This window comes from Myotis myotis, unplaced genomic scaffold, assembly GCF_014108235.1.
Source record: "Myotis myotis isolate mMyoMyo1 unplaced genomic scaffold, mMyoMyo1.p scaffold_m19_p_1, whole genome shotgun sequence".
Classification (NCBI taxonomy): Eukaryota; Metazoa; Chordata; class Mammalia; order Chiroptera; family Vespertilionidae; genus Myotis; species Myotis myotis.
Genome location: NW_023416313.1, coordinates 198100256 through 198123642, shown reverse-complemented (window position 1 = coordinate 198123642; position 23387 = coordinate 198100256). Strand labels below are relative to the sequence as shown.

The window sequence follows — 23387 nt, the reverse complement described above, 5'->3', positions numbered from 1 at the left end:
TAAATTGGGACCAAGTGGTAAAATTAGGCATCAAGATGATTACTCTCAGTAGTGGCAGACAATGAAAAAGCGAAGCTTGAGGAATTCAGGTTCGCCATGATTTAGGGATTTAGGCAACTATCACTGAGCAAATAGGAGTCTTTCACAGAAGGTCGTCTCATGTCTAACGAAGGTTATTTTGGAGGTCCACAGAAAAAGGGCTCTGCAAACCCTAAGTTGGCAAATAAGATTATCCGACTCCCTCGGATGGGATGGCCTTGTAATTCTCAGTCTTGGTTCCTGCCCGCCCCCCGCCCACCCCCCCCTACCCCCCCCCCACCCCCCGGCCACATGGTCACTGCCCAGTTGGTCTCACCTGAGAAGAAAGGCTGGGCTCCCTGGCCCCTGTGGCTTCCGAAGCCGATGGGAGAGAGCCTGTCTCAGGGCCGGGTGGAGCTAAGCCCCCCTGCTGGTCCCTTGCTGAGTGCTCCCTCGCTGCCCACCTGAGCTTTCCGGCTCCAAGAGCATTTGTATTTACAGTGACCAAGAGGAGGATGGTTCTGATGGCAGTCCAGCCTGGCCTGGCCCTTCCCCCGTTTCAAAGCCTCTCCACCTTGTCCCACCTGCCCCTTTGCTCCCGGTCCACCTGCTGCTTCCCTGCCTCACCCTTCCTGTGGCCCTGCCAGGACCTGGGGCTTCAGGGACAGCTCCACAATCCTCGGCCTGTGGACCTCCTAGCCCTCCCCCAGCAGGTGTGTCAGTCATCCAGGTCCCCTGTGGCAATCACTGCTACGCACGCAGCCCACAAGCATGGGGGGATGAGGCCCCAACTAACAGCATTTCAAAAGGAGACCCTGGACGGTGCTGAGAGGTGGGCCTCCCAGGCAGTGATGGGGGGGGGGGGGGCGCCCCCAGCACACAATTCCCTGTGCTGCCAGGAGCCTGACAGACGTCCCCTGCGGTGCTGCCTCACATCACAGCAGCATCCAGGGTCAGACCCTGAGGGAGAGGCTGACAGCTACTCTCCGATGTCCCCCAAGAGGCAGGAAGCTGCCGGGCTCTGGGGGCCTGCCCACCACCACTGGGAGGAAGCACCTTTTGTGCCTAATCTTACTACTCGGTGCCAATTTATCTGCCCCACTCCAGGGCCCTTCCTGGGACACCCTCACTGCCCCACGTGTCTTACTAAAGCCTGGCCCTCGCTAACTACTACGTGATCTTGGGCACCTGACTCAGTCTGCAGGGAGAGCAGTTCCCCCATCTGTGAAGAAAAACAGCATCTAACTCCTTGCATAGACAGGCAAGGAGTCCTGGCCTGTGGCAGGCTCTGTGCTCAGCTTTTGACATCCGAGATCTCATCTCACCCTCACCACGGACCTCTGCCACCTCAGCGAGGTCCATCCCTACCCCCTTTCCATTTCATGGAAAACTTGAGACACGAAAGTGGAGAGAACAGAATCAAGTACGACTTCACGGACCCATCGCCCAGCTCTACAAAGATTAGCACGTGGCGGTCTCGCCTCATCGGTATCCCCACCCAGAGCACTGACTCTGAAGCCGTCCCCCCGACAGCACAGCGTTTTACCCTGTGGTACAAGGAAGGAAGCCGAGGCTCAGAAATAACAACGGCCAACACTTCGGTGCCACTTCCCATGACCCACTACTGCAAGTACTGATTACTATTAACCCGATAAGCAGGTACCATTATCCCCATTTTACATACAGGGAAACCGAGGCACAGAGAATTAGTCACTTGCCCCGGTCACAGAGGGAGCGATTCAACCCGAGTGGTGGATGTTGGAAGCCCTGCCCTTAGCGCCCACGCTGCACCACCTCTAAGAGTCAGAGGCCAAACAAGAAGACGTGCACACAGCCCCACCCAGCACCAACGTGGCGAGTGGCACACGGCGGGCGCTTGCTTCGGACAGAGAGAGCTGGCCTCCACCCAATCACTACAAATCCCGGCTCTGCCCCTGGCTGGCTGGGAGCTCCGGGCAGGCCCCGTGGAACCTGCTCCTGAGGCACCACGAGGAGGACCGCCCGTCCCTGCTCAGCGTGTGGCTGTGCTTGAGGACACTGGTCAGATCATCAGCCCCGCCCAGCCCCCAGGTGGCCTCTTACCCAGGATGGAAACCGGTGCAAGGGGGGTGTGGGGGGCTTGCCTCCCAAATCCACTCCCACCAGCTCTGCTGTGGAGACCTTCTGGCTCTCTCTTTCCTCCTTCCTCCCGGCTGGGGGTGGCTCCTCCATCTCCATCTTCTCTGGTTCCTCCTCGAGCTCAGCGGGGGCCGCCACCCTGGGAAGGCCGGAGTGGGGGAGGGCTGCGAGGGTCCCAATCTCCACGCTCCCCACGTGGTTGGAGCGCTCAGGGCCCACTGGGGGCTGGCTGTGGTGCCGCTTGGCCAGCTGGACACTGTCGTAGGGGGCGCTGGGAGCCCGCACCTTCGGGAGGGTCAGGCTGCAGCCGGGGCCACCTTCCCTGGCAGAGGTCTTTGTCCCAGGGAGTGACCCTCCCTGAGCAGTGGCCAGGCCCTCATCCCAGGAAGACAAAGTACATCCGGGGGTGCAAGTCTTCACGCACAGCTGGCCAGGAGAGCCCTCTCTTCCCAGACGAGATGGAAGGGTCTTGGCTTCTGATAGTCCCGCGGGACGGACCACGATGGAACCGAACTCCCCCGTGGCGCTTCTCACTTCAGGGACAGAGTCCTCGCTCGGCAGAGCGGCCTTCAGAGCATCCTGGGCCTGAGCACCACTGTCCTGCCCCATCAGCTGGGCTCCTGGCCCTGCAGGGACAGAATCCTGCTCTGGGATTTCCTGGGGGGCCACCAGCAGATTCTCTGAAAGCGCCATCTGAAGAGCTATCGTTGGGGCAAAAGAAGGCATGTCAAGAGCTATCTTAATTCAGCCCCACACCCCGACACACTCACACACACACCGTGCACACACACACACACACACATACAGGCACACACATATACCCTGGTGCACGCACACACACTGGCACATACGCTAACATACAAACACGCACACAGGAGCAGGCACGCGTGCGCACACACACACACACACTGGCCCACTTACCTTCTAGGGCTTCTTGAAGGGCTGCCACCTGCTCCACCAGGCGCTGATTACAGCTTTTCAAGTGCTGGTTCTCCATCTCAAGCTGGGCACAAGGAAAACGGAAGGTTTAGAATACTCAGCTTACAGCTTTAGACATATCATTCAAAATAAGCTTAAAATCCGTTTTAAAGATCAAATCTTCGAAAAAGAACAGTGCTGCCCTGAGCTCCTCCTTCCCTCTGGGCTAACCAGTCTCATTTGGGATAGAATTCCATTTGGCAATCCCTGCCCTTTTCTTCCTAGTTTCATTTTTAAGCTTTTTAAAATTGTGAAACACACACACACAGAAAACTGCATAGCACGTCAATGAACAGCGTAAACGATGCTGAAACGAACACGCATGTGACCACCATCCGGGTTAAGGAATTTTCTAGCACTTCCAACAACCCTGGGCTTGCCTTTTCTAATCACACATCCCTCCCTCCCCAGAGACAACCATTCTTCTAAGTTTAAGAGACTCACTGCCCTGCTTTCTGGGTTTTACCATCGAAGTATGAATCCTTACACATACTGATTCTTAAAAATGTTGTTAATCTGCATCCGAGAGTATTTTTCCATTGATTTTTTAGAGAGAGTAGAAGGGAGGGGGAGAGACAGAGAGAGAGAAACATCAATGTGAGAGAGACACACAGATTGGTCACCTCCCTCACATGCCCCAACCAAGGCCAGGGACTGATCGAGCCTGCAACCGAGGTACGTGTCCTTGACCAGGGCCCTTCAGTCTGCAGGCCAAAGCTCTATCCCACTGAGCCGAACAGCTAAGGCCATATGGATTGTGTTGTACCCGTTTTTGAACTTTATACAAATGGAATTATATAGCATGTACTTCTGTGTCAGGCTTCTTTTGAACAACACAATGTCTATGAGATCCATCTTCGTGGTTGCTGCATTTCTTAAAAAAAAATTTATTTATTTTTTTAATTCTCACCCTAGGATATTTTTCCATTGATTTTAGAGAGAGTGGAAGTGAGAAGGAAATATCGATGTGCAAGAAACACATCCACTGGTTGCCTCCTGCACGAGTCCTGACCAGGGCCTGGGCCAGGGAGGAACCTGCCACTGAGTTTGTGCCCTTGAACGGAATCAAACCAGGGACTCTTCGGTCCACAGGCCAATGCTCTATCCACTGAGCCAAATGGCTAAGGATGCATTTCTTTTAAATGAAATCCGACATACCTTTTAGCAAGAGGTCAGGGCTGTGCAATCATCAGTTCTGTCCCCAAAAACTTATAGCCTCGCAGGTGACCTGAGATGTGTGTCCACAGAAGGGGACAGATGACCCCCTACAGGTGTGGCCACATGTGTCAGGACAGAGGGGAACAAATGAGCTTCCATCTTTTTCCAAACCTTAATTCCTTTTCCTTGTGTTTAGAAAGAGGTTTTTTATTGTTTCTGTTTGTTGTTTGTTTGTTCTGTTAGTAGCACTGTAGCTTCTAGTCCCGAGTTTCCTAAACAAAGCTATAGCAAGTGGTGAACTACGAAGTAGTGGAAAGTAGAACCGGGCCTGTCAGGGGCTGGGAGGCGGAGGGAAGAGAGAATGGAGTTAGTGTTGAATGGGTACTGAGTTTCTATTTGGGGCGCTGAAACGTTTTGGAAACAGACTGTGGAGATGGTTGTGAAAGTACTTAATGCCACTACAATTTACGCTGGAAACCCAGCTGCAATGGTACAACTTAGTATATTTTTAAACATGAAAAGGAATGGAGAGGACAGAGGAGAAAGTGGAGAGAGCGGACGGTAAGGACCGCATGTGCATCTGTGGGAACAGATGTGACTACAGAAGTGAGGCTCATTCCTTTCCCCCAAACTTACAGCACAAAGCGACTCCGGAGCTCTGGGAACCCAGCCGCACAGAGGAAGGGGAAAGTGAAGTGGAGGGTCTCAGCATTGAGGCTGAATGAAGGGCACATGATTAACAAAATGAAGATCGGTCAAGGCCCCTCACACAGGAGGCAGGAAAAGGCTGAGGGGCACGGGCAATTCATGTCCATTCCAGGCTCTGGGGAAGAGCGTGTGGCTCACCTCTGCTAACTTTAGGGTCACCCATTCCTTGATCTTTGCAGCTTTTTCTTGAACAATCTTTGCTTCCTCAGCTCTCATCTGCTTCTACAAGAAAGAGAGGACCTTCAGTTAATGACAAGTCACTGTTTTAATGAATAATTCAAGGAGGGAAACCCTGAGAAGAAATATCAGGCTACTGTACAGGGTGCCCTAATAGAGAAAAATAAATTCACTTATGAATATGTTTAATATTCTTAAAGTGGGAAAAGCCTTCCAAAGCATAGAGAAATCCCAAAAAGTCATGAAGGAAAAGGCTAATAAATCTATACCATCACGATAAATTACTATCTGGCCAAAACCAAAAAGAATCCCTTAGACAAAATCAAAAAACCAACTGGAGGATGATTTGCAACACATACAAAGGTTTAATTTGGAATAAACAACCCAAAGGATATGAACAGGAAATCAACAGAAAAAGGAGGCAATAAAACCCATGAAAAAGCTGTTCAGTCTCCATCATAATTTTAAGAAATCTGACAAAAGTGAGACATCATTTTCCTCTATCAGACTAACACAATTTAAAAGTTTAATATTATCCCAAATTATCAAAAATGTTGGAAAATGATCCTTCTGACATGAACCAGCTAAGTCTTTTTGGGAGCAATTTGAGAATTTCTGTCAACGTTTTAAATGTACATACTACTGAACTAATACACCCCCTGCTCAGGAATCGTCCGTTGCCATTTGATAAAGCACCAAAGGCAAAAAACGCAACACTGAAAATCACCAAATTTCCACAAACAAGGGAGAAATAAACATGAAGACAGGATGCTGTGCTTTGCTGCACAAGACATGTTCACAATGAACAGCGGCTAACAGGGAGGAAGGAGTAGGAAGGAAGGATTGGGGACAGAGGAAAAATGTCCTTTTGTCCTCTTCTGGGCTTTCTACATTTTTTACTAGACTCGTGTATTGTCTTTGCAGTTAAAAACAGAAAATAAAGCCGAATTAGCACATGAGAACCACCATTCCCTCAAAATAATCAAGAGAGTACATAAGGTGACAGAAAAGCGAGGTTTGTCTCGAAAGCACAGCAGCCCAGGCCAGAAGGAAAAGCAGGCTTGGGGGCCTTGATTCTGCCTCGGAGGCTCACCTGCTGTGGGCACCCGACCCTCGGGCCTGCATGTCACCTCCAGGCCGGGGATGGCCCAGCTCCCTCCTGGAGCACTGTGGCAGGAAGTCACAAGGGCCCAGCACGGTGCCTGAGGCCCAGGTAATCAACCAGCTCTACAGCGAGCACAGTGCCCTGACCTAAATGCATGGAGATGCGGGATGTTCTGGAGTAGCTAGAGACCAGCAATAACGACTTTGGTTACACTTCTGGGGAAAAACTACTTCATGAATGTATGATGGACATAAGCTCCAAACAAGGGCGTCTGCGCAAATGAGATGGGGATATGGAAATGTCCCACTCGACTCACAATTACAGAGCTGGAAGGACCTTACGTTAAGGTCATCTGGGTTAGGGGCTTGCAAACGGGCCCACAGGCCAAACCCAGCCTTCTGCTTGTCCAGGCCCCCACTACCCCTCCCCGGACCCCCTTTGCCTGCCTATTTCTGGAAATGAAATGTACTGAAACCCAGCTATGCCCATTCACTTATACGTGGCCAAGGGCGGCGTTCACGCTCCCACGGCAGAGTTGAGTAGTTGAAACAGAGGTCATGTGGCCCACAAGCCAATCACATTTGCTATCTGGCCCTTCATGGAAAAAGTCTGCGGACCGACCCCTGACGTACTTTGACACGGAGGCCCGAGGGGTGAAATGCCTTGCCCTGGTCTGTTCCTGGCACAGCTGGGACTAAAACCAGGTCTACTGACTTACAGAGCAGCATTCTTTCTAGTCTGATCTTGACCTATTATTGCTGGAAAACGACTTTTTTTCTGACCTAAGCTCCAGCAGGAATCTGTTGCCCAACAATCGCCCGATCTGCCACTTCTAGGAACCACTCAAGAGAAGGAATCTCTGAAATCCATGGGGACTGATTAGATTCCACGCGTCAGAATTCTATTTTCCCGTGATTTTCCAGGAACTCCTGGTGCCCCACACATTACAAAGCCACATCCACAAAGGAAATGCCAGCGAATGCTGGCGAATGATTGTGTTTGCCTATGACGGTGGGAAGGTACTGCCAGGATTAGCCGGGACCTTTATGGAGAGGGCACATGTGGAAAATTAAAAGTCATCTGGCCACGCTGTGGGGTCATTTGTTGGAAAGGATGGAGCTCGGGCACCAGGAAAAGTTGGTAGGTAAGGCCAAAGGCGGGGGGACGGGACAGAATTAGGATGAAGTTAATGAGACTGTGAAGGGGAGGAGGCTGGGCAGGGGGAGCTGGTGGGGGATGTTCCAGGCGTCCTCTCCGCAGCGAAGGTGCGATTGTAGCTGGGACGCAGGGCAGTGGCCGCTCCTGGGCTCCCATGGGCTCAGGACAGGAGGCCGCTTTCAGCAGCAGCAGCAGCAGCCATGTATGGGCTCAGGGCCACTGAGAAACCTTGGCCAACCAAGGCTGCTCCGATTCTCCAGCCAAGGGTTATGTCCCTCATGCTGGCAAGGCACATGCCAGGGAGGGGAAGGAACAGCTCCCCTTACCAGATACCAACCTCCGGCCTGATACAACACACGCATCACTCCTGCACTCGCCTGGCAGCCTCTGACGTATGACAGCCCCTATATTACTGATGCACAAAATGAGCAGCAGCGACTTAGGTGACCTCCCACAGGTAGAGAGCAGCAGGAGCCAGAGGTGGGGCTGAAACCCAGATCAGTCCGCCTCCAAGGTCCTTTTCCCTCTGTATCCCCTGCCTGGCTCCTAGTGAACCTCCCAGTAATGAAGTCACCACACGAGACAACAGGCTCAAGAGGGAGTGAGCTCCCCACCACCAGAGGGTGGAGCAGAGAGGCTCTGCTCAAGAAGCCGGGGCCAATGGGCGCAGGTGCTGCAGAGGGCGCTGGCGCTCCGCTCGGCTGCCCGGTGCCCTTACCTGCTTCTCCAGCTGTGCCTCCAGCTGGCCGATGCGCTCATCTTTGCCCTGCACAGCTTTCAGTAAGTCTTGGTACTTCTGGTGCAGGCTGCCTGCGGAGCCCACACTCTTCAGATTGGAGAGTTTCACCTTCTCTTCCATCACACTCACCTGAAAAGGACCAAGCATCTCATAGGGTTGGGATGTGTTGTATGAAATGGCCACTAAATGGGAAGGGACACTTCCTGACACCTCAGCCCGTGACTCCCAGGCAGAGCCCTTACCCAGAGCAGTTGGGCCAATTAATTCAATGACCATTTATTAAGCCTCATCTGGACAAAAAAAAAAAAAAAAAAAAAAAGGAAATGACAGGGAGAAACAGGTGGGTGTTGGGTCCCCTAATTCTGGAGCCCAGGTGGGGATGAGCCGGGCAGGACAGACAGCCCTGGAGAGGAACTGCTCCCGCCTCACGCTGGCAGACATTTGCTGCTCACTGCATGTCCAGGGCTTCCCGATATTTCCGGCCCCACTAGTGAGAGGGGCATGGAATTCTGTCCAGTCAGTGGGCCTGAGAGGAAGGACACGTATTTCTGGGCTCAAGCTATTTAAGAGCTGGTGCACAAGCACCCAGCTCCCTTTCCTTGCCATGGCAACCAAGGAGGCTGCATGTTCCAGATGGCCCAGCTAGAGGATGGGGAGCTCCGATAGCCTGGATCCCTGAATCCCTGTGTGGAGCAGAATCCCTGGCGCACCCTCCCTAGAGAGGTACCATGGGTGAGAACTAAATGTGATAAACCGCTGAGATGTCAGTCTTAACTTGTTATCTCAGCATAAAACCTAGTCTATATGGACTAGTCCACTCACCCACTCCCTGCACTGATCATTAACCAAAGACTCATTCGCCCCCACAGAAAGCTCCATGCACCTTCGTCTGTTAGCAGTTCTGACGCATGACTGCTGGTTTTCCTTGTCCCTGTAAGCTCATCAGTGTGATGAGTAGGTCCACGAGAGTTCATGGGAAGGGGCAGGAAAGGCCAATGGTCACCTCCCCTGCACACTCTTCTCAATCCCCTGCCCCCCATTACCTGGGTCTCCGCGTTCTCTGCTCTCTGCTCGGCCTCCTGCAGTCTCTGCTCCAGCTCCTGCATCTGCTCAACCGGAGACAAAGAGGACATGTAGGTGAGGTGTCCCTACTGTGCACATGACATCAGGGCAACACAAGTGAATTGTGCAGACACTCCCCAAGGCCAGGCTGGAACCGCCCATCTCAAGTGAGCTCAAGGGTGTCTGGGTAACACTTGGCTCTCATACCCTGAGTTCATGGGAGGGGAAGAGCCCATGGAGCTGTCCTCCTGCCAGGGGAGTAAAGGCCTTCTTCCCCTTCCTTGTGTAAGGTTCTCAGGGAGGGTCAGCAGTAGGGTCATCACTCTTCTGGAGGCATCCCCACCCCAGTCTCAGTCCTCCTCCGGTCTCCTCTCCCTGAGGCCTCCCTCCCTCAACCCTGGGTCACAGACAGTGCCCTGCCGCTGCTCACCCATGTGCCTGGCATGGAGCTGCCACCGTGTCATCAGTGAGAATGTTCCTTCCCACCTCGGAACAGCTCACTGGCTGGGGACAAAGACTTCCCCACCCTGACTGTAATGGCATTCATAGATATCATCCTGTTGGGTTTCTTGAATCTTAAAGAAATAGACGGGCTCATGACACATTTTAAAATTTCTATCTTGCTATCAGGAGAGGCATGTCATTCAGGCCTGAGGAAGCTGGTAATTCTGGAATCTTAAGCCAGCTGGCCCACGCACAGAGACCAATGTCCTTATACACAGATGCCTGTCAGGGACCAGTTGAGTCTCAGGAGCTGCTCAGCAGCCCGACCCACATGGCATCTCTGCAGCTTTGCCAGTTGATGGGCCGGCGAGTGGAGTGTGGCTGGATTTCAGCTCCCACCTTGCCCCTGGTCAGGGCTCGGCTGTGCGCTGCCCAAACCACACACCATCACACAAAGGCCCTGCAGAGGCAGAGCTGAGTCACACCCCATTCTCCCGTCAAACGCCACGCCACATGCCAAGGCCTAGTCCCACGCCCTAACCCTAACCCTACTCCATCAACGGCCCTGCCCTGCCCCAGAGCAACACATATTCATTAAACATACATCAGAGGCACCATATCCCAGCCTCGTCCGCCCTGCGGCCGGGCAGGCCCTGCGTTCCAAGCTCTAGCCCAGCGCTCGCCCACCCATCTCTGTAGATATGGCCTTTGCTCCACCTCCTCAACCTTCTCCTTTTGGCCTGGACCACGACTTGATATTCACCCGTGAACTGAGCGATCCCTTTTCTTTCCCAATCTCTCACCTTCTCGGCTGAAATTCTGCTTTCCCTCCCTGATTAAAGGATGAAAGAGGAGGCGCAGAAAGTCACCTCAAAGTAGCTCACACTTAAGAACCTGGGGCACCTCTTTCCTCAGGGCAGCCCTGCCTCATCCATTTTTCCTCTCTTTTGGGGGATGGGGGAGACACAGATGTTTTCAGTGCACATTCCCTTGGAAAGGATCTGATGTTCCCAAGTAAAACTCAAGATGTAAAACAAAATGCTCCTCCGGCTCCCAATGGACAGGACCACCTGTCACAGGTGTTCATGTGCTCAGGCCATGGATGCCTACCTACACCTCTTCTTTCCTCTCCTGGATTTAATAATCATGATCAAACCTCTCAATTCAAACCTGATTTGGCGGGTTAGCTCTGGCCAGACACAGGCATCAGAGCCAGATGATCTTTCTAAAACCAAATAGTCCTTGGGCCTGTCTTACAGGAGTCCCTTGACCTTCAAACATATGCTTGCAGCAACAAGGAAGATAACAGCACAGCATGAAACAACATGATGGTTTCAGGGTGGCTGCCTGACACAAAGAGAATTCTACTTGGTGGGGTGTGGTTGACAAAGTGGTGGCCCATAGTGACCAGATTAGTACCAAATAACCCTCCCCACTCTGACACCAGATCTGACTGGGCCAATCAGGTTCTCTCTCCCAGGGATCTGAAACCTGGGATGGAAAGACCAGAGACAAGAGCCAGGGGACTGCATCTGAGAACATACACCAACTTCACCACATTGTGATCACTAGGTAGATCCTTCAGTTCTGTGAGCTGTCCCAGGTCCTCCTCATACAGCCCTGCTGGCTTAAGCCAGCCAGAGTTGGAGTTTGCCCTCATCAGAAACAAGTCTAAATAATGCAATGACCGGGAGCATTTCAGAATACAGTGCCATACTGAATGGGAAGGCTTTGTATGTGAAAGGCTTTGTATTGACAAGTCTCCTAGATTGACCGGCAGTTGGACCATTTAGATCTAACATCTGCTCTGCAGCTCAGAAGACACAGGTTTTCCATAGGGAGTGGGCATTCATAGTGTGACCTCCTGCAATGCCTGTTTGATGTGTCCTCACTTCGTCGGATGGAAAACTCGTCTTCCTATTTTACAAATGGAGAACCAAGGTAGAGTGAAGAATAGAATGTACTGAGTCCTACTTCCCAGCTAGATCTTTCCATTTGGGTCAAGAGTGGCCAAGGACACTGATCAGCTGCCTCTTGCACATCCTGTGCCCGCAACCCAGGTACATGCCCTTGACCGGAATCGAACCCGGGACCTCTCAGTCCGCAGGCTGACGCTCTATCCACTGAGCCAAACCGGTTTTGGCTTTTCCCTCAAGATTTAATATTGCTTTAAAGTGTGCTATCACCAAAGCAGACAGAAAGGAAGGGCTCCTCCCAGCCCTGGGCCGGCTGCCACGGGCCCTCATGGCTGCGGATCCTCCCAGCTGCTCTTATCTTCTCAGCAAGGACACTTGAGACTCAAAGCATTTTGTATCCACCTTCATGCTGGTGTATTCTTTTCCCTCTAAAACTAGTTTCTGAATGTGGAAGACCTTTTGAACATCCGAAACGTTTTAAAAAGAGTCTAAGAACCATCTATGTATCCATCACCGCACTCCAACTACGACCAAAACCCTGCTGTCCCCGTCTGACGAGAATGTTTAACACGTTTCCCTCCGTTTTTTATGAAAACACATTTTCCTCATTGCCGCTGAAACAGCCCTCCGGGTGTCCACCCTCCCTCAATGCCAGCACCAACCCCTTTCACGAGGGCAGATCATTCTTTGCACCTGTCACAGGGCCACACCTGGAGCCCTGCGATGCTGCAGTGGGTGGGCCACCCCTCATGAGTCCTGTTTCTCCTCTCAGGGTTCCTTAGGACTGTGTCCTCAGCTGTCCTTTAGTCTGTGGGCCTGGGGTGACCTGCCAGCCACAGAGGTGTCAGGTTTAGGCGGCTGACTCTTAGGCAGGATCCACTTTCACCAGCTGCGACGCGCACATGAGACTCATGAGCTGCCTGGGAACTGGCTGCAGGGACCTGATGAAATGCACTTGGCACCGGCCTGGTACTTAATCCCCGTGTCCACGGCTCCTCGTAACACTCGGCGATGCTGTGAAATACCAGCCCCGCAGCGGCGGGAGCACCCGTGCTGCCCTGCGCTCCCAGCACAGCCCAGCATGCTGAGCAGTGGCCTGAGCCAAGAACCATGCCATCCTGGGTCTTAGCTTCCCTTTGAACAGGAGGTTCGATGTTCTTACCACTGCCGTGCACCCACTGGAGAAAACGGTACAGGTACGCACGAAGGCTCCGAACCCGACTGGCTCTGCCATGGTGTGGCTTTAGATAAGTCCCATAGCCTCTCCGTGCCTCAGTTTCCCCACCAGTAAAAAAGAGAGTTAACGAATCTTTACCACCCCCCCTCCACCACCACCAGGGTTGTTGCTGTTGAAGACTGCACAGGACGCCTCCTATAAAATCATGTGTACAACCTGGCACTTACCCAGCAGGACACAGAGAGAAGCTACTTGCTGGTTTTTCATATACAAAGATGGCACTTAGGACCAAGCACAGTTTGGCTGGGACAGGCTGTTCATCTGTCATCTGAAATAATTCGTAATAGGGCCTCCCTCCTCTCTCAAAAGTGTCCTGGTTTAGATAACTTATATGACTATCCTAGTTAGGATCCATTGATCCATTTACAGAAAGAATGGCTTTAAGCCAGAGGTTGCCAACCATCAGCCTACAGAGTGTCTTGTAAGACCGACAATACTGTGGGCATTCAGCCGACACAGATACAGAAAAGTCAGGCACTTCCATGTGCCTGGCACTGGCTTACGTGCTTTCCGTGTATTAACTTGTTTAGCTTTCATCCCGATCCGAGGAGACGGGTCCTGTTATCCCTGTTGTAGATAAGGAAACTGACTACAGCATTTAGGTAACTTGCCTAAGGTCACACAGCTAAGAGACAGAGCCAGGATTCAAACCCAGGAGGACTGGCTCCAGAGTCTACTGTACCGTCAGCCACTGTGCCTCTCCTGTGTCCCAGAAAAAGCCACATTCCACAAACAAGGCACGACTTCCGCTTCTCCTGAAAACGCAGGAGGTCTGGATGCACTAGGGCAGTGGTTCTCAACCTTCTGGCCCTTTAAATACAGTTCCTCATGTGTGACCCAACCATGAAATTATTTTCGTTGCTACTTCATAACTGTAATGTTGCTACTGTTATGAATCGTAATGTAAATATCTGATACGCAGGATGGTCTTAGGCGACCCCTGTGAAAGGGTCGTTCGACCGCCAAAGGGGTCGCGACCCACAGGTTGAGAACCGCTGCACTAGGGTTATATTTTCTTGTGGTAATAACCACTCCCTCCTCTAGCTACAGCACGTTCCCTGGAATCCTCCCCGGGACCCACCGTGTCACTTATCTAAGATACCTGCAAGCATTTGAGTTTGCAAACCCCAGTTTTAGCTGTTAAATCTGCTTTAATCAAAGATAATGGTTTTCAACTTTATTTTTTAAGTAGATATGCTTATTCCCAAATATATAAAACTAGAGGCCCAGTGCATGGATTCGTGCACTGGTGGGGTCCCTTGGCGTGGCCTGTGGGGATCAGGCCGGAACCAGCAGTCCGACATCCCCCGAGGGATGGAGTAGTGCATGAAGTGGCAGGGGGCCAGGAAGGAGCCCAAGCCTGGCTTGGCACCGCGCCACTCCCGCTCACCCCAGCCCCGCTGCGCCTGCCGCTGCCGCTTCGCCACAGTCTCCGCAGGAGAGGCTTGTGCCCCTTGGTCAGCTGAGCGGCGCTCCCGCTGTGGGAGTGCACTGATCACCAGGGGGCAGCTCCTGCATTGAGCATTTTCCCCCTGGTGGTCAGTGCGTCATAGCGACCAGTTGAACAGTCACTTAGGCTTTTATATAGAGAGATACACAACTGTGGGGCTGCCCTGGTATCTAACTATAGACGAGGAAGGAGAGAAAGGGCTCTAAGTCTTGTCTGTAGGTCCCACTGCTGCCCCCCAGAACCTCCACTGGGCACATGGTGCTCGAGGTATCCACTAGGGCAGTGATGGCGAACCTTTTGAGCTCGGCGTGTCAGCATTTTGAAAAACCCTAACTTAGCTCTGGTGCTGTGTCACATATAGAAATTTTTTGATATTTGCAACCATAGTAAAACAAAGATTTATATTTTTGATATTTATTTTATATATTTAAATGCCATTTAACAAAGAAAAATCTACCAAAAAAATGGGTTCGCGTGTCACCTCTGACACGCGTGTCATAGGTTTGCCATCACTGCACTAGGAGGACAGACAGCAGAACGGGGCCCTGGGACAGCAGAACAGGGCCCTGGGCAGTGGCCTGAGCCAAGAACTCCTGGCAGGAGTTCGTGATGGTAGATCTCAGATTTTCAGGGGTGGAAAGATGCACGTGGGCTGTTACAGGCAGATGCCTGGGCTGCGCCCACAGAGGTTATTATTTAGGAAGTCTGAGGACAGGCCCAGGAATGTTCCTGAAAAGAAAATCCCGGCGATCCTGATGCGGGTGGTCCACAGACCACCTCCTGAAAAACACGCGACTGGCCACATAATGCAAAGCAAAGCTAACCGATTCCTTTGGGGATGCATCCCCGGGCCGAGCCCCTTCAGCACCGGCTTCTGGAATGGCTTCACAGGAGTACAGAGCTCTATCGATGCTGTGGTTCCCGAGAAATACTATTTATTGTGGACCTTACAAATAACGAGGGGCAAGGAAAAGAATAAAAACGTACTCTCTCCACACCGACACACACACATACACACGCACACGCTCACACACACAGTGAATAAACATCCTAGAAGGCACCTGCTCCCCAAGCCAATCAGATTTGTCAGCACAGAGAGCTGCTAAGGCTGGCTGAGACGGCTTTCTGCAGACTTCAACACATTTCCAACCGGTCCTCACCGTCCTGGTGCTCCCCTTTCCTAGTACCTGGCCCTTCCACAAATTCTGAGGTAGTGAAGGGTGTTTTACTGGCCCCGTGTTCTCGCCATACACTGTGAAGTGCGTGCCTGAACTGAATCGCTGATTCTGTGTAATCCACAGTCTGAGGGGGGAGGAGCAATGTTCATTGTTCTTTTGTTTAAGGAAACTGAACCATTTATACATTTTTTAAAAAGCCCCGAATTACAAATTGTTGATGTGTAAACATAAAGCTGAGTGGCTGTATTTCCAAATCTTGGTTGACGAAATTAGTAAGTGATTCTAGAGAACAGGAAGTGCACACGGTCCCACTGGAACGGGACATGGGGAAAAGCTGCTCCAGTTAAAAATATACTAAAAAATGAAAATTATCTTATTACTTATTTCTTCTTTTTAATAAACCCACTCAAATTCCCTTTGGCAGCAGAGAGGGAGTAAATAAGTAAAAAATGTAAAACCTCCAGCAGTTCTAATACTGACGGCCATGCCCATCGTGATACTTCCTACAAAACCCTTTTGTGGATGATACATTCCCAGTTTTCTGATGGGATGACGGAGGCACAGGTTTCGTATAAATAAAAGAAGTCCAAGAGACGTTCAATACCCATCTCTTAGGACGGTCTCCCAGTTTTAAATGGGTCTGACGCGCCTCTGTGACTTCTTCAGCACACGGGGAAGAGGGCTGGGGGAATGCCCCCCCAGGGAGCAGTGCAGATGCGAACCTTAGACATTAGCCACTCCCTTGACTCCTGTCCTGGATGGAAAGAGAACCCCCAATTCATCTGGCTCCACAGCGGTGGCCCTGGCAGCCTGGGTGTTCATGACAGCAGCACACCAGACCCTGAGAGGTATAATAGCAGAAACAAAGTTTACTACTGCCTCCTCTCATCCTTCCTCTCCTCTCACCATTGGGTGAGGGATTATCTGGTAGCCTTGATATTTTTTCTTTAAAAACATGTATTTTTAGCACAGATATCCCATGTGTGGAATGGCAGCTCTGCAAGAGGAAGTCAGGTACGAGTAGGCTGTGTGGGGAAGGAGGAAGGGCATGTTTCCAAGCCTTAGCGGCCAATGGGCGGCACCTGATCCCAGGCAGGGCGTGTCCTCTGGGAGACACCCAGGCTTGGCTAGCCCTGCAGGACAGCCAGCAGGGAGTGAGCGGCCACCAGTCATCCAGGCTCTGCTTCTTGTCCACACAGGTGAGTAAGCTGTGTGGAGGGGCAGACTAGTGAGAGGGCTGGCCAGAGGAGCCCGTTGACCTGGCTCAGCAGGTGCAGGTAGGTATTGATGATGATTGACAAGCAATTTCTGGGAGGAGTGACACACAGGACCTGGGTTCAGCCCCAGCAGAACTCCCCGGGTAAGCCCAATCATCTCTTCCTGGGATCTGAAACGTACCTTGATGTAGTGTGGAAAATCTCTAGGGAACTGTTGAACCTGTCCTATTGGTTTGGGGATGACTGTAGGTGACGGGCACAGACCTGACACTGAGCAACATGGTGTTTATGGCCTTAAGAATTACTGCCAAGCCCTAACCAGTTTGGCTCAGTGGATAGAGCATTGGCCTGCGGACTGAAGGGTCCCGGGTTTGATTCCAGTCAAGGGCTCATGCCTGGGTTGCGGGCTCAATCCCCAGTAGGGGATGTGCAGGAGGCAGCTGATCAATGATTCTCTCTCATTGTTGATGTATCTCTCTCTCTCTCTCTCTCTCTCTCTCTCTCTCTCTCTCTCTCTCTCTCTCTCTCTCTTTCCCTCTGAAATAAATTTTAAAAAGAAAGAATTCCTGCCAAGAAGTTCAACACCTCTTCCTTAAGTCTCAGCCCTCTTCCTTCCTTACGTCTCCCAAGCCCATGATCCCTACTCAAGGTATCTTTCTCCCCTCTCCCATCCCACAACCCCGTCTCTTCTGCCCTGTGTCTGCATGCTTCCCCTTTCTTTACCCAAGTCACACTCTGAGCCCCCAGCATTTTTATGGGAAGGCATTATAGTTACATGATGATCAAAAACAGCCAGGAAGAGAAAAAGAGGCCGAAATGAAAGTTCAACCTACCCAGACCCAAGGAGCTGTGGAGAAAGTCGGTATTTATGAAAAATGTGCATAAGGCCCCTGGGGAGTGGGGGAGGGAGGTACTTCAAGCATCTCTCCTTTTTCAAATTCAATTCAGCTTTATTAATGAAAATAGTCTAAATAAAGCATGACAAACCCATTGTGACCATTTTTTAAAATACACACGACAAACATTTAACAAGTGTTCCTGTTCTTCTGATATAATGATCTGATAGCTGTGCTTTCTTTGGTTTTCAGAACTGAGGCTAATTACTTAGTAAACACAGATGTACAATAATTTTATGCACTTAGGGATGACTTGTCTATACTTTCTCAAAAAAAGATGTCTTATTATGAAATATTTCAGGCCAACAGAAACATGTAGTGAATCAGTTTTTTTAAAAAGAACGTGTATCCACCATTTAGCTGGTCAAATTTTAATTTTTGTCAGAAATAGTTTTAAGAAATGGACCACTACAGGTAGCTGAGGCCTCCTGTGTGCTTCTCCCCAGTGCTGCCCTCTCCTCTGGCATTTACCATTTGAATATACCCCTAACAGGCACTGCCATTCTGCATGTTTTAAAACTTTACATAAACTGTATTGTGTATATATATATATATATATATCCCCTATATAATAAAAGGCTAATATGCAAATTGGCCCCTCAGGAATTAAACCAACCGGGAGTTTGACCACTCGCTATGATGTGTGCTGACCACCAGGGGGTGTCGTGGAACAAAGGAAGGCCCCAGCTGGCAGCTGGTAGCTAGGGGAAGGAAGGCCCCAGCCGGCAGCCAGAGGGCCCCAATTGGCCCTGATCACCAGCCAGACCTAGGAACCCTACCCATGCATGACTTTCGTGCACTGGGCCTCTAGTATGTATGTATATGTATATGTGTATGTGTATGTGTATGTGTATGTGTATGTGTATGTGTATATGTATATGTATACATATGAGTATATGTATCCTTTGGACTTTTAAAAATATATATTTTTATTGATTTCAGAGAGGAGGGAGAGGGAGAGAGGGAGATAGAAACATCAATGATGAGAGAGAATCATTGATCGGCTGCCTTCTGCACGCCCCCTACTGAGGATTGAGCCTGCAACCTGGGCATATGCCCTTGACAGGAATCAAACCCGGAACCTTTCAGTCTGCAGGCCAACACTCTATTCACTGAGCCAAACCGTCTACGGTTCCTTTGGACTTTTTGTTCAATGTTGGTTTTCGAGATTTATTGATCTTACACATGTAGCTCTACTTGTTTTATTTTGAACTGCAATATTATATTCCATTGTACAAATACACTCAATATGTGTAACCATCCCCTTTTGGTAGACATTTATAATACTTCCAATTTTTCATACATCAGTGATGCAATACACATCTTCATATGTCTCTTTGTGACCAATATATTTGGATTTATTTCCACTTTTCCATTTTGTGCTATTTACGCCTCTTTTTTTGGTGCTCTTTTTCTCCTCTCCCTGCCTATATTTAATAGACTTCCTTTATTCCATTTCCCTGCTCAACTGATTTTAAAGTTATATAATCTATTTGTTATTACTATTATTCTAGACTCAAATTCTAGACTTACAGACTGCTAACTGTTCCCCAGTTCTGCTCCCCATCTGTTCTCTTTTCTCTTATATAACTTCCAACTTAACAGAGCGCATCGTTATCCAGAAAAACTCTATACTGTCCAATCTCCCTGCAGCTGGGTAACCGAGTTTTTGCCAATGGGATACAAAGGAAGGAATGAATGCAACCTCCAGGTCATGCACTTACAAGGAAGGGGTTAGGTGGACATCAGGATAAACCACCTTCAAACATGCAGCAGGTACCACCCTGGAATTAGGCTGCTTCTGTCTGAGATACTAAATCAGAAGGAAATAAGCATCTGTCTGGTTTAAGCCATTACTATTTTGGGTTCTTTCTTATAGCAGCCACACTACGATCTAGCTAATACAGCAGGCGTGGATTAAAATAAAATTTCTCTCACTTACACTCATTCTGTTTCCTGAATCAAGTTTGGAGAATTTTAAGCCATTATTTCTTTGAGTATTGGCTCTCCTTCACTCCTTTCCCCACTTCTGAAATCTTATATAGGATCCTGTCATTCTAGCATCCATATCTCAGCCTCTGCTTCTTTACCTCTCTGTGCTGCATTCCGCAAGATTTCCTCAGTCCCCTATTTCCATTCATCAAGTCTGTCTTCAGTGGTGTCTAACCTACCCACTGAACATTTATTTATTTATTTAAAATTCTTTTCATCAATTTTAGAGAGAGAGGGAAGGAGGTAGAGAGAGAGAAACATCGATCTGCTGCTCCACTTATCCACGCTCTCTCATTGGTTGATTCCTGTATGTACCCAGCCGGGGATCAAACCCACAAATTTAGTGTGTCAGGGCGACCCTCGAACCGAGATACCCAGTGAGGGCTACCTACTGAACACTTAATTTCAATGAAAAATGTTTTTACTTCTAGGAGTTCTACTGGATTCTTTGTAAAGTCTACCTGATCTTTCTGGGTAGTGTCTTATTCTTGTCTCATGTCTTCAATTACTTCATTATGTCTTCAATATTTTGAACTCATTTATTTACAATATCTTACCAACAGTTCTATTATTATTAGTTCTTGGGGTGGGGGTGTCTAGTCCAGTTGTTTATTGTATATTTGGACTCTCACTCACTGTACATTAGTCTCTCAATATTTAGTTATTTTAGATCATATATTCATCTTTACTGAGGCTCCCCCCCGCCCCCCCACCCCGCCCCGGGGGTTCTTGTCTGTTCCTACAAGGTCTCCCAGGGGTATCTCTGGCCCAGGACTAAGGGTTCCTAATTCACACGGATAGTATAAATTCTAATGTTAAAACAGTATCACCAGGTTCTCAGGGAACTTTTTTTTTTTTTGGCCCAGAGCCTTGGCTGAGTATGAGAAGCTATTCCGCCATCGTCATCTCCCTGCGCGGGTGGGTGTCTTCTCTGCCACCTTTTCATTTAGGGTAAAGCCCTTTAATAGTCCTGACTTTACAGGGAAGGTTCAGTGTCAGCCCAGCTTCCAAATGGCCAGACCTCATTTCTATCTTCACAGATGTTAACACTCAAGCCTCAAGCCTTTCATAACTCAAGGGAGCCCAGTCACACACCCCATCCCACTCAGCTGCCAGAGTTGGGTTTTTCCTCTTCATTCTGCCCGCTGAGGATTCCTCTTTTTCCAGTGGACGACTTCAAACTGAGAAGGGTAGTTTAAACGTTTAATGCAGTATGCCTAGGTGTTTCATAACGGCCACTTTTTAGGTTATTTATTGTCCATATAACCAAAAGGAAGTCTCCTCCCTTTGAGATGTGCTTAGACCCGAGGGCTGATCCCCACTAATCCTTGCCTTCCCTCACACACCTTTCTCAATACCGTGACCTAAGGCAAGGTTTTCAAGCTTTACAGTGTTGAAACCAATTTCTGGAAGCTTGTTAAAGATGCAAATTAACAAGGAGACTTGGATCAGGAGGGTTGGGGTGGGGCCCAGGAATGCATCTGCTTCAAAAACACGGCAGGTTTCTGGCACAGGTGGTCCAGAGAACCACCTGTCTAATGCCTGCTTCCCGGTCCCTGCGGGGGCGGATTCTATCCTTTATATTTGCAGCGCCGGAACCATATCCGTAGGAACCCTGCCAATCTGTTCGGCAAAGCCTGAACGAGATGGCAGTGCCAACAGGCCCAAGGTTCATGAGTTCTAGTCCTGGCTAGTCCAGGGCCACTCCCCTCAGCAGCGAAAAGGTCCAGTTTGAAACTTATCTTCCTGGACTCCAGGTTGTAGGCCTATTCTGAACACAGGTCACTTACTGAGGCTTTACTCATCGAGACTTTGACATTACTTGGAGAGGAGTGGATGAATTGTACTTTTGTACTTTGAAAGAAGGGTTTGCTAAGCAGATGGAGACTATAAACAAAACTATAGAGACTGGTTGATTCAATTAAGATTATATATATACATTTTTAAGTGCAGGTGTCTATTCTCTAGATGGGTTATGCTCCAAAGAAATAGCCAGTTAGCCCGGCCAGTGTGACTCAGCTGGTTGAGTGTTGGCCCATGTACCAAGAGGTCCCCGGTTTGATTCCCATACATGCATGGGTTGCCAGCTTGATCCGCAGTAAGGGGCATGCCAGAGACAGTCAATACATGATTCTCTCTCATAGATGTTTCTCTCTCTCTCCTTTCCCCTCCCTCTCTCTCTAAAATCAATAAAAACATTAAAAAAACCAACCCTCAGCCATTTAGAATGTATCTTCCCATAGAAACATTATAAATGGTTGTCACTTTCCCAGCCCAGCCCACCCAAGTCTGTAAGAGATAATAATTGTGCCCATTTAGACCTATTCTATGCCAGAACCTTTGTACATGTGATCTGATAAAATTCTCAAAGAACTCCAACAGGTAGGCATCTGGGTCCCTGCCTTAGAGGTGAAGGGACTTGCTCAGGGTCACAGGGCTAGTAAGTGGCCGAGCCGGGTAAGACTGGCCCCAAAGCCTGTGTCCTTGTCACCAGGAAAGCAAGCTGCCTTCCTCGGCTCCTATGCTTACTCGAGGGTGAGCAGTAGGATGGAGATTTACAGTCCTTTCTCCTAAAACGTCCTCCTCCCCACCACTGAAGAGATGTTAAGGGAATATTAGAACCTGCACTGCAGCCACATGTGACTCAGAGGGTGAGGGAGAACCCAGATCTGTGTCACTTCACTGGTGTGCCCTGCGAAGCAGCAGAGCAGGGAAGAATGCCAGGTGACAGCTGACTACACTGCTTTGATTTTGGTCTTAAAACCAACAACGACCTTGGGTGGGTTTCATTTTGCATGTGTGAAAAACATCTTATTCAAAGCTCCCCTTCCTGCAACGAGTAGTAACTAAGCCCTAAGGATCAAATGCACAGAATAGTGAATACAGACCACGGTATCCTATATAATAAAAGTGTAGTATGCCAATTGTCCTTTCGACCAACTGGGAGTTGTCTGGGAGTTTGACCAGTGGGCGGGGCTGGCGAGGGGAAGGGAGGGAGGCCCTGGCGGGCAGCGGTGGTAGCGGCAGGCAAAGGGGGGGGGGGGGGTTGGGGGAGGGAGGCCCTGGCAGTGGTGGCATGCAGCCGGGGGAAGGGAGGGAATACCCGGCCAGCAGCCAGCAGCAGGCAGCTGCTAGGGACCCTACCAGTGCCTGAATTTTGTGCCTGGGTTCTCTAGTTGTATTATAATCATCAAACTTGTTACGAGACTAGAATTTAATTATTCCAACCACTGAAAAGAAATGATAGTTGTATAATGTGATAGAGCTTCTAATTAGCACTATGATGGCAGTCATATTACAATAGAGAAATGTGTCAAATTAATATGCTGAACACCTTAAATTACACAATGTTATGTCAAATATGTTTCAAATAAAAATAAATAAATAAAATAAACCCCCCAAAAAGGAAGATCACCCCCACAACTCTCGCTCTCTAATGCTGGCCCTCTCTGACACGGGCCTCTGCAGTGAGGGTAGGCAGCTCCCTGTTCTCCAGAACTCACCTTGTCAGAAAGCAGCTCCCTTATCTTGCTGGCCTGCAGGCGGAACCGCACAAGCTGGGTTTCCAGGGCCAGGTAGCGTTTCTGCCAGTCCATGCTGGTCCGGGTCTCCACCTTGGGCTCAGCCATGATGGAATCAACTTCTGGATATTCAGGGACCCCTGAGAACCAGCACGAAGAGAGAGGAAACGACAAGTAAGTGTGGGAGGAAGGGTTACGTGGGGAAAGGAGGAGAGGAGACCAGAGGAGGACGGAGAAAACAGAGCTGGGGAGGTAAGCCAGCCCCTGTCCCTCTGTCCCATGGCCCCTGTCGCTGGCTCAGCGCGTCACATCTCA

General features: G+C 49.8%; 1 protein-coding gene across 7 annotated transcripts in view; it reads right to left on the bottom strand.

Moving 5' to 3' along the window:
• PLEKHH1 (pleckstrin homology, MyTH4 and FERM domain containing H1) overlaps positions 1-23387 on the bottom strand; it is a 52200-nt gene that overhangs the window by 21120 nt on the left and 7693 nt on the right. For all 7 annotated transcript variants that reach the window (XR_004967727.1, XR_004967728.1, XM_036310557.1 and 4 more), the window contains 6 exons: positions 23055-23212; positions 9203-9265; positions 8139-8288; positions 5119-5202; positions 3058-3139; positions 2101-2837 (listed from right to left, as the gene is read on the bottom strand). Coding sequence is in view for 5 of the 7 variants with exons in the window: in XM_036310557.1 (XP_036166450.1) it covers positions 2101-2837; positions 3058-3139; positions 5119-5202; positions 8139-8288; positions 9203-9265; positions 23055-23180 (1242 nt within the window). In the remaining 2 variants the exon portion in view is untranslated. Of the gene's footprint in view, positions 1-2100; positions 2838-3057; positions 3140-5118; positions 5203-8138; positions 8289-9202; positions 9266-23054; positions 23213-23387 lie in introns of those variants that run through there.